General features: G+C 39.2%; 1 protein-coding gene across 2 annotated transcripts in view; it reads right to left on the bottom strand.

The window, feature by feature from the left end:
- Positions 1–11,679, bottom strand: part of EXOC4 (exocyst complex component 4) — a 746,462-nt gene that overhangs the window by 392,295 nt on the left and 342,488 nt on the right. The window contains exon 11 of one of the 2 annotated variants that reach the window (XM_049643021.1): positions 5,388–11,431. The exons of the other annotated variant lie outside the window; for it this stretch is intronic. Coding sequence (XP_049498978.1) covers positions 11,365–11,431 — 67 coding nt within the window. The 3' untranslated portion in view covers positions 5,388–11,364. Of the gene's footprint in view, positions 1–5,387; positions 11,432–11,679 lie in introns of those variants that run through there. 2 annotated transcript variants of the gene reach the window in all.

The following is an 11,679-nucleotide window of genomic DNA, read 5'->3' as shown; positions in this document are numbered from 1 at the left end:
TATATATATATATATATATATATATATATATATACATACTTGCTATACACACACACACACACACACACACACACACACAGCAAGTATATATAAGAAAATGAAGGAAATGAGGCTTAAAGGATAGTTTTACAATCCTGTTTTTCTCATCCACTTACTAACTGGAAAGAATCTGAGGGCCTCACTGTGAGAGGAGCCACAAAATGGAGGTGACCTGGACCCTCTAATCACCTTGCAGTCCATCCCACTAAGTACCTTGGACGGGCTCTCTTCATGCCTGGGCTGCAATGCAACACTGTGCAGAAAGCACAGGATTTCGAGTCAGAAGCCACCATTGCGTCCTTGCCTTGAAGAAGGAACTGACTGTTCGAGCTTTTAAACTGTTTCTCAGGGTTGTTATGCTAACCGAATAAGACAATGTACTTGGAAGTTGCTGTTTTAATGTTAGCTATTTACTGCTATTATATAATTTATATAACTCCAGTAGATTCATAATCATAGTATTAATCTTATTATTTATGTTCTACTAGATCATGGCATTGTATGCTGGCCTCTCCCTTTAGACCTTTATAATTCTAAATATGGCCTCATTTCAATAAATTCAGAAAATTATCAAAAGTATAACAAGATAATCCCACATTTACTTCTAGGTACATATGTACTCATAAATAAAGCTATATATCTATATATTTTGATCAAAATGTGGTCCTATTATACTTCTGTTTTGTAACCAGCTCTCTACTCAATATATTTAACCTATCCTATGTTAATAAAAAAATACACCTACTCTACTATTTTCAGTGGCTGGACAAGGCTATATGTATAGAACACAATTTATGCAGCCAATATCTTCTAGACAGATTGCCCAATATATGAATATAGATCTTAGCTAAACAATCCCTGTGATCCGTTCATTTCGGTCTTTAATCCTTTCTTTTACCCCATACCCCAACACACACACCCCTGTTATCCTTTTGCTTTCTTTGCCAGAACATTTGTATTTGATCTTGAGGATTTTCTGAAAGTCCTCGATTCTGCATCATCAGATTCAACATTATATTAAGCTTCACTTCATTGTATAATTGTTCAAGGACTTAACCTACAAACTCTCATCTCCACTACCAAGGCCATTAGTACATCTGGCTCTCACACCTTTTATCCAGGAATCTCATTCCTGCCCTTCACACATACTCTCTCCTCACACTCATCTCCAACTTCAAACAAATATCTTAAGTTTGAATATAATCCAATTTTTTTCTCGAGTCTTCTACCTTCTTCCAAAACATCACTATTCATTGCAGATGTTACTGTTTTCTCCTGATGGGGACATTATATATTCCTAGTCTAAGATTTCCACTGAGTGTGGGTATATTAATTTCAATATAAAACTCTGTTCTGCCTTGAGTCATCTCAAGGTGATGTGTTAAGCACTATAATGAAAATATGCCCAGAGCACAATAATTTTAAAATTTTAAAAAGAAGGCAGGGTCAACTCACATTTTGCAAGAGTGACTAGGAATAAGCCCAGGTGAAAGTTGAAAGAGGTGATACATGACCTGAATCTTGAAGGATAAATTGTACACCAGATAAGAAAAAGGTTGGTATGGGTAGGCAGATTTAGGGTAGAAATAAATAAATATGTGTAACAGTATGACAGACCTAAGAAAAGACTAGGGCATAAAAGGTGAGCATAAGAGAAACATGGCTAAGGTCAGAGAAGGTCCTACACTCTACAAAAAGGAACTCTGACTCCTTCATTGGCAGACGATAGGAAATGACAAAGAGGAAGGAGCACAATCACTCTGGCAGAGGTGTTGGAAGATGGGTCAGAGAAGTTGAGGTTTAGAGTAATGGGAACCAATTAGGAAGTTGGGAATGGAAAGCAAAGGCACCAGGGGTGGACAGAATGGATCTGAGACATAATTATGAAGCAGAATTGGTAAAAAGAGTGACTCTGGATGTGTAGGGGCAGGGGGGATAAAAGTTTTCTAGGTGGACTCCTGGGTTTTTGAGGTCTGGATCACCGGGGAGCTGGTGGCATCATCTCTCAAGAGAGGGAACACAGGAAGGGAAGGAGCAGACGCAGATTAGCACTCCAGGATGGAGGTATGTGCAGGGGAGTAAAGGCTGGGACTGAAAGATTTAGGCAAGAAGACTATCAGTTCAGTTTTAGAACTGAAACAGCTTCCTGGAGCTTTCGAGACAGTTCCAGTTTGGAGATAATATTTTGAAAGTAATAGCTAAAGTTACCGAATGGGTGAGATAATGGTGGAGTAAGCAGAAATCAGTCTGAGACAGACCCCGTGGAGGACTTGCATTGAGGGAGTCGGCAGAGAGAAGAGAACCTTAAGAAGCCTGAGAATGAATGGTCTCAGGTGGAACGAGACGCCAGAGACAGTGGTAACAGAGAAGGGAGGGAAAAGTCCAGACATAAAAGCACGATCAGCTGCCTCGAATGTTCACAAAACCAGCTAAGGTAAGATGGAAAAATACCCTTGAGATTTGACACCTTTGAGATGGTGACAGGTCAGCAGAAGGTAGAGTGCACGGGAGGAGGGGAAAATGAAGATCACAGAATGTACTCCAGCAGCTTCGTAGGAAGCAAAGAAGAATTTGAGTGGTAGGTCGGGGTGGGGGGACTGCCATGAAAGTTTAAGGCAAGAGATGTTATAAAGGGCAGTGGCTGAGCACATTTGTAGGTCCCAGGGAAGGACCAGCAGATCAGAGAAGATTGAAAACGCAGGAGAGACCAGGTTGAACAAAAAGAAGATCCTGGGGGGGATGGAGGGGAATGGGATTAAGTCTAGAGGAGGAACAGCCTCTGAAAAAGCAAAGGGCACACAGTGAGATGTGTCTCTCCAACAGATGAATTTCTGAGGGTACAGAAGGAAAACTGAGGAAATTTAGCACTCGTGGAAAATTTTTTTTTTTTTTTTTTTTTTTTTTTTTTTTTGTCGTGGATTTTCCTTCTTTTTGTTCTCAAATACTACAATACCTAATTAGGAACCAAAGCTCTCTAAAGGCAAGGACAGGGACAGTGTCTGGCACATGGCAAGCACTCAAATATTTGTTGGAAAAAAAAAAAATGGATAAATGGGTGAAAAATAATGAACAGAAAAACATGACTAAAATGAAGAAATTTCCAAATTCAGGGTTGTTTTTTTTTTTTAATTTATCTATTTTGAGAGACAGGGAGAGAGAGAAAATCCTAAGCAGACTCCACACTGTCAATGTGGAGCTCAACATGGGGAAATGTGAGATCGTGACCTAAGCTGAAACCAAGAGTCAGACGCTTAACCATCTGAGCTACCCAGGTGCCCCCAACCAAGTTCACTTTTTTACAGTACACTCAACTCCTACTGAATGTAGGAGTTGCATCTTGAAAAGTCAACGTCAATCAAAAACACGTAAAAAAAGGAAATGTAATGAATTAGGCGTACAAAGTGGAGGGACTTCCAACTTTCAGAGAAGGATGTTGCCTCCTCTTTACTCTTCAGTGAAATCCTCATTTCAATTTTCCTGAAAGCTTCAAAACAAGAAAAAAACTAGAGATTCACTCAGTTGCATTTCCGAGCATGGATGCACCTTTATCCAACCTGCTCAGCATTTATAATTTCGTTTTCAAGAAAGGATAGAGTGGTCTCTTCTCATACAACTTTCTTTGCTTTTCTTGTTTCGGCTCTTATATTTAATTTTTTTCTACCATATCTCACATAGATTTTTGCAAAGAGAGCAAAAATAAGGAAAATATGCAAACAAGGCATCGACGGCGTTGCTGGCAGCACCTTGAGCACCCTGGGCAGGGCTGGCATTGGCATCCCTGACGACAGGAGAGGCTGCAGACACAGGAAACTCCAGAAAACAAAGCGGCTATAACACGTGTGACTGCACAGAATACATTATACTCTATAACCAAGCAGCTGAAGGGAAGGCAGTAAATATAATTAACAATAGGTTCAAGATAGTAGAGTTAAAAATACGAATGCTTTAATGTGCAAGAATTAAGATGCAAGATTCTAAAGACCTACTGAAAGAATATTTAATGCCCATCAAGTTTATCTTGTGCTTTTAAAACTGGCCCACCCACCTATAATTCATTTGCTCATTTACTCAAAACATGTTTACTCCTTTCCTATTACGGTCCAGAACCACGCGATTTACAGCCAGTACCAATGCACTACAATCCTGTTACTGCCTCCAGTCTAGCCCATGCCTGCTCACTGTTTCTTCTGATATTCCCGTATCCCACTGGCTCTTGGTTAATGCTTCAGGTCACACCCCTCCCCTCCCTCCTGGCTGAATTTGTTGTTTCCAAACACTAGCCTACATATTGTTATCTGCTTAAGAATGCTGATTTAAGTTGCCAATTACCTTTCTTTGAAAAGAATCATTCTCAATTTCAAGGTAATATCATTTTTGCTTTTTTTGTTGTTCTACATTCATTCTGCTTAACAAAACTGGCAACCTGTTTTAGTTGCCGGTTATTTTTGCCTTGATTCGTACATCTCAAAGTCCAGGAAAAATACACAGTTGGTTCATTTTAGCTTCCCTGGCTTTTACTTCCAAGGCTGTAGGACAGTCTATATTCATCATCTAGATAATTGGACTCTGGGCATCCTGGCTCACTGCCTGGCTAGACCAGAGGAGAGCCCCCCACGATCTCTTACTTGCCTGAGGGACCCCTTGGCCCCACAGGATAGGAAATCAAAGATTTCTTGAAAAGCTATTTTGAAGAAGTTTAGGTTATAAGCAGTATTTCGGACCATAAGATCCTAATACGTTTTCATTTATTCCAAAATAATGCTTGAATATTGTGTTTTTATATCTGCGGATTTCAGCGGTACACTGATACAATGGCCAACATGAAAGAACCAGTTACTGCTGTTACAACCATAGTGTGGGCGACTAATACAGGCATCATGTTGCATAAGAGCCACCAGACACCGAAGAGGACATATTATATGGTTTCATTCATATGAAGTTCAAGCACAGGCAAAACCAATCTACATATAATGGCAGTGATGGTCACCTCTTCCGGAAGGGGGCTGACAGTCAATACGAGAAGGTCTTCTGGGGCACTGATAATGAGCTGTATCAGTGTTCTTTATTTTGATCTGGGTCACGGATATACTCGCATGTACAAATGTAAACATTCATACAAGTATATGAATATATACACAAATACATATGTAAAGATTTGTACGTGTTAATGCATATGTATCAATAAAAATGAAAAATAGATTAGCTTTTAAAATATTTATAGATTCTGAATTCCCAGAATCCAATCAAGACGCTTCCATATTCTCTCACTCAAGAGTGATAGCTTAGAAACTTGCTGCCATTACACTTTTTTCTTCTTGCTGTGTATCAAATACTTTCTCACCTACTCATGATGTGGTAGCTTACAGGAATAGGCTTTAGAGAGTGCTCACTGAATTGAGAAATAGTAACCACCAAATGATTACTATTCTTCCACAAATGCCAAAAACAACTTGAGGACATCAAGAACTCCAGGATCTATTCCAACTGCAAAACAAAAAGATCCAGCATTTCCAAGTTCAAAACCACCACTCTCACCAAAAAATGAAATTAAGGTCATTAAAAACTAAAGCTTCTCTTATGACCTTTTCACCTCTATTCTTTTTATCTGGCTGTTCTTGCCTCTTTTGCTTGAAATCAAAAACCTTGCTTTGCTCACTTGTGAAATAACAAAGTTTCAAGAAAATACTGTTGCTCGGTTTGAAGTTTCTTCTTGTTTGTTTTTAACTACAAAAGGAAGATAAAAAGGGTTTCTTGCCCGTGAAATGGAAAATATTTCACTTGCAGTACTACAGATTAAAAAAAAACACACACAGGAGGCAATATTAATGATTAAATGTTCAAATTACAATCACTAAAAGTAAAAAAGTTAAAAATGACCAGGAAGAGCCTTGGGTGTTATACAGAAGCCCTGGAAACAAAGTAAACAAAACAGAAATAAGAGAACAAAATGAACAGGAGTGTGTGTGTGTGTGTGTGTGTGTGTGTGTGTATGAGAGAGAGACAGACAGACAGACAGGAGAGAGAGTCTTCTGAGGGGCAAGCAAGGAGAACAGCAAAATAATTTGCCAAATCACACAGAGAAGCAATGTAGAGCCCACACCCCCAAAGGAATAGAAGTTATATATAGGAGACTGTGATTTTCCTGTAGGCATTCCTACATTATTTTGATACCAAATTACATTATCAATTTAGGTTTCAAAATCAGATGTAAATAGGCCTGTGGCTGGATATAAACATATTTCAATGAATGCTGAATGGACATGTTTTGGCTGCTACAGCCCAGGACAAATACATGTTCAGAATATGTAAAAAGCAGCACACAAATTACGTAAATATTTTACAAAGAAAAAACAATTTTTCTCTGCTGTCTTTTATATGTAAGCTTCCAATAATATTAAGTGATAATTATAAAATTTAATTAGTAGAAAACACTGTACCAAAAACATCAGCATATCCAGGTCAAAATCAACAGCAGGCATGATTTTAGGTTCATTACTTATAATGTTATTTTATTATTCATTTATTATTTAAAAAAATAAGAGAGAGAGAGACAGAGTACAAGTAGGGGAGGGGCAGAGAGAGGGAGACAGAATCTGAAGCAGGGTCCAGGCTCCGAGCTATGAGCACAGAGCCCGACGTAGGGCCTGACTCACGAACCATGAGACCACGACCTGAGCCAAAGTCGGACATCCACTCAACTGAGCCACCCAGGCACCCCTATTATTATTATTTATTTATTAAGTTTTAGTCCCATGTTAGCTGACTGCAGAGGAGAGCCAGCTTTCTTTTTGCCTTAAACATCCCTAAGAGTCAACTTATACTCACATGAACCATTACCGGCACAGGAAAAAAAAAAAAAAAATCAGCAAAATACAAAAAAGAGAAGAGAAATAAAAAGCAAAAAGGAGGAAGGGTGGAGACTCTATAACCACTGCTCTGCAAACAGCCGTCATGTGAATCTCTTTCCTACCCTGTGTCAGAAAGAACAAAGGTGATGAAATGATGCAGAAGTCTACAATAACTCCTTGGCCTAGCCAACGACAATCATCAGCATTAAACTGCAATATAAAAAAGTAACCCAGATGAGCGAGACTGGAAGAAATCGATCGAGGTGGGGCTCAGAAGCTGCACAGTGGATCAGAAACCCCCGATCTACAGAACGCAGACCTGACAGCTGAGCACATAGTTAGCCCCATCTCCAGGAAGGGTCTTGTCTTCCAAGGAAAGCGTTCCCATTTTTGCCGAATTCATTAGAAAGTTCTTGTTGTGGGGAGTACAACCCCCTTAACATCCAACCAACTAACTGGTCCTAACCCTGATGTGTGAAGCGACAAAAACCCAAACTACTCTCTCCCTTTTAAGTGACGCACATTTACATATTTGAAAACAGGCATCAAACGTTCTGGTTTTCTTCTGGCTTTCACAAACATTGCCAGTTCTTTCTCATGAGGAACGGCGTGTGCTCTCCTCCTAACCAGACAGGCATGCCTGACTTCTCCTAACGTCGTCGCTCAAACGTGCATTGCTATTTGGCTTGGCGCCTTGATCGTCTCTCCACCGCGGTCAGTAACATAAAACTGCCGGTTAGTCGCAATCCGTGTGCAGCCATGTATCACGCAACATGGTTTAGAAACACAAAAGTGGAAGAAAACTACAGTTGAATCTCTGAAAGTTAATTTGAGGATTAAAAACACTTAATGTTTTATCACGTAAATTCAAAAGCAGTTTCTCAGCTGTGGGGTTTGAAATCTAAATGTACCACGACAGTGTTTCACAGCCCTTCACGGGTCAGACCGTCTGAAAACATAGCAGTATTTTTCATAATTCTGAGGACAAGGGGGAAAAAAAGGTATGTTTCATAAAAATGCAATAGGGTAGCCACATTTCCTCCCATGCATGAATAATGTATGATCTACAATGTTATTTGCTAGACTGTCTAATCACTAGCATCTTTCAAAATGTCTATATAAGCTTTAGCTCATTAAGAACAAACATGTATCCGTATAAAAATATCACATACCTGTGAACACTCAGAATAATATTCTGCCAAATACCAACACACACATCAAACTGACACGGGTACCCTACTTTTGTGCATTTCTCAAAGATAAAAATATTGGGAAATGAAAGACTAAAGAATTATTTCAGCTTGTGACTTCATGCTTACTCCAAATAATCAAGCTTAGCTCCCTCTTTCAAAACAAACCACACATAACACACATACACACACACACACACATACTCACTCACTCACACACACTACATATATAATCAAAAAAATGATCTAGGGACTATGGCACACTTTTTAAATAAAAGTGGGAAGAAAAAAAACTAGCAGAAACAGAAGAGGCTAAATGAAAAAGCTTTTAAAGCAAGGCTTCTCCTATAAGAAATGGTTTTTATAATCTTGGAAGGAGCTTCTACAATTCATGAAAGAATGATAAGGCAAAAGCACTTCGTACGACCATAAGCTTTTGACGTAGTAATAAGAGAAAAAAGAGTGAAAGGACAAAGTATCTAGGTTTCTGATAAATCACTATAAGAAACAAACTATGAAGCTAAGTTACAAGAGTAGTATGTTAGGATCAATGTTAAAAAAAAAAAAAGGAAATTTCTAAGTTCACCTTTATATTTGTGTATTTCCTGTAACAGACACTTTCTTATTCCCACAGAGGCAACACACACACACACACACACACACACACAAACCCCACTATCCTACCACTTCTAGGTATGAAAGATTGATCTATTTCAGTAACATCGCTAAAGAAAAATATAATTTTCCTTTATATTTTTATTGTTAACTGACGAAAAAAACATTCACTTCAAATCAATAGACATTTGCTAAGTACCCTTACAGGCGACACATTAATTCTTCCAACAAATATTTATTGTGTACCCCGTTCATGTAAAAGGTACATCTGAACCACTTTCCTTCCTGAATGGTGGAAGTAATGTTAGGAAAGGAGGTGAGGAAAACAAAGACCACAAAAAGCAGAAATCGAGGCTGTTATAGGAATGCAGATTTGGAGTTCAGTAGACCTAAAATGGTCTAAAATGGCCTAAAATGAATGAACCAGATTCAGTCACTAATCAGCAAGAGTTAGTGCCAAAAAGTTGAAAAGATCTTCCATGCTAGGCCAGGTTTAAACTAATATATGTAAGATTCGTAAGTAGTTTATGATCACCCAGAATTATTTTCTATTAAAAAAAAGATTAGATTTGTTGGCAAAGTTTGTTACAAAAATCCCACAGGCCCTCTACAAAGCAGCCCACCAAAGCATACTACTCCTTTACGGGGAAACAGCCTCAAGTTCGGCCACAACTGTTCTTTAAAAACTCCCAGATATCTGGAATGTCACACGGAATAAATCCTTAATAACACGTTGATAAGCTGATGGCAGACTAACAATGGCTCAATATCTTTGGATAATATCATCAAAGTGGGCTACGTACAAAAGACTTATTTTCCGTCTCAGGAGACACAACTGTCAGCAGGGACAGAGATTTTCACCATACCAAACAGAGTCGTGCTAATGACTTCACTCCTGAAAACAAGCCTTCCTGAGTGCCCCAAATCCAGTAAGATGAGGTGTTAGAATGAGTATTTGCTGATAGTCACTGTGTGGGGCTTTCTCTAAACCTTCAGAACTTCTGGAAGTTTCAGATCTAGTCCCAAAAGCTTCTAAAAAATCTAACATGATGCCTTCTTTGTTGTTTAGACAGAGAAGTTTCTACCTTGACCATCCTGTGTACTTATCTTCCCCCACATGCCCGACAGCAACACACACCCCTCTTCACGTTCATCTGTTCACTGTTCCCCGACCGTCGCGTCTTTTTCCTTTTCACGCACCATCTCCTCTGCCCAGGTCACTCTGCCCCAGATATTCACACAGCTTCCTCCGTCTCTTCATTTTCCACAGTCCAACCAAATGTCATCTTCTCAGAAAGACCTTCCTACTCCACCCTACCTGAAACAGTGCCCTCACCTCCAGCGGTCACTTTTCAAATTCCTAACTTTGATCTATTGTTCTTCCTAAAACTATCACTACCTGATACTGTTTCCCATGTGTGTTAGTTTACTATTTTATTGTCTGACTTTTCCACTGGACTAAATTCCACAAGGGTAGAGACTCATTACTTGCTAGATGGAGAGGAGTTGCACCAAGTAAGCGCTCAATAAATTTTATTAAATGGATGAGCGAATGGATTTTTATTATGCTTAATTATCACAAGGAATTTTTTATGCCTTTGATCTACCAGCATTGTCGACGCGATAAGTACTATAATTAATAAAACAAAAAAAAAATACAAAATGCAAGTGTTAATCACAAATGCCATTTACTTTGGAATATCATGTTGAGAAACCTGACCTGCTGCATTAATGGCATCATCAATTTCAGTGCCTTTCACTGTCCGAGCTTTGGTTTCAACCACTTCCTGACCTCCCGACTTCAAGCCCTGCGTTAACAATCACAGGCGTCTCAAAGCAATTTCACAGCCCTAACTGCCCCTACCCAAGCTGCTGCTAACTGGCTGTTGCTACATCTGACGAGATTAACTTTTCGAAGTTACTGTTCTCTGTAATCGGAGACAAATATGATTAGATATTAGGATTACGATTACTCGCTCCTACTGCTGTGTGCCCTCAGAATGGCACACAGCCAACCACAGAAATTCTGACCACCACCAAAGCCCAAGCTGCCAAGAAGTTTCATCCCCCTAACTAATCTAAATGCCAACCTGCTCCTTACTGACCAATGAATATTTCATCTTTTGTTCTACCCAGAGAGCCTTTAATTGCTGTCTGGTTTTAATGAAGTGTGGCTGATAATAAATAGTGAAAAATGCTCACGGCCCAGATATTCAATATTCGAGCTGTGTTCAACAGAGGAAGCATCGGTGACATTTCTGCAACTTAAATACCATCATCATCCACTCTGTCTCCAGCCTCTTACCTCTGCCAAGTCACCCCAACTGCAAACATCTGTTCTTCAACTGTCTCATAAGAAACATACTTCATATATGCAAAGTGGTCATTACCCTAAAGAGCCAAATGTCTTTCAAAAGCTAGTTGAAGCAAATAAGCAAAAAGAAACACATTGTCATTTGGATTTTTAAGTTTTAAAATGTCAGGCCTTTGGAGTCCTTAAATATTATAAAAGCACGTCCCAGTCACAAAAGCACAAACTTTTGAAAGGTAGAAAGCAAAATCCAGACCAATCAACTCCTTTATTTTATAGACACGGAAAACTAAGACACACAGGAATTTGGCCAACATAAAAAATTAAAATGTGGTCACTCCTACCCACCCCCAGCCCACATTCAGTGATCTGTCCTCTCCATCAGGCGATACAGAAAACTCCTTTCCATCGAAACAATGGCTCCAGTGCTGAAAGAATGATTAAATACATCATTTAATAAATTAATTTCCTGAGTTTGTTCTCATTGCAAAATGTAGTGTACATTTTCCACAACAGAGAATTAAGGTTAAATGAGGCCATAAGAGTGGGACCATAATCCAGTAGGGCTGGAGTCCTTATAAGAAGAGGAAGAGGTCACATCAGGGTACAATGAGAAGGCTTCCTTGGACTCAGGTGTCCTTATTCCTGCCCTGTCCTAGCTCTAAAGTCTGAGAAC

Source organism: Panthera uncia, chromosome A2 (genome assembly GCF_023721935.1).
Source record: "Panthera uncia isolate 11264 chromosome A2, Puncia_PCG_1.0, whole genome shotgun sequence".
Taxonomy (NCBI): domain Eukaryota; kingdom Metazoa; phylum Chordata; class Mammalia; order Carnivora; family Felidae; genus Panthera; species Panthera uncia.
Note: the sequence above shows the minus strand (reverse complement) of the source record. Positions and strands in the feature narration are given on the sequence as shown.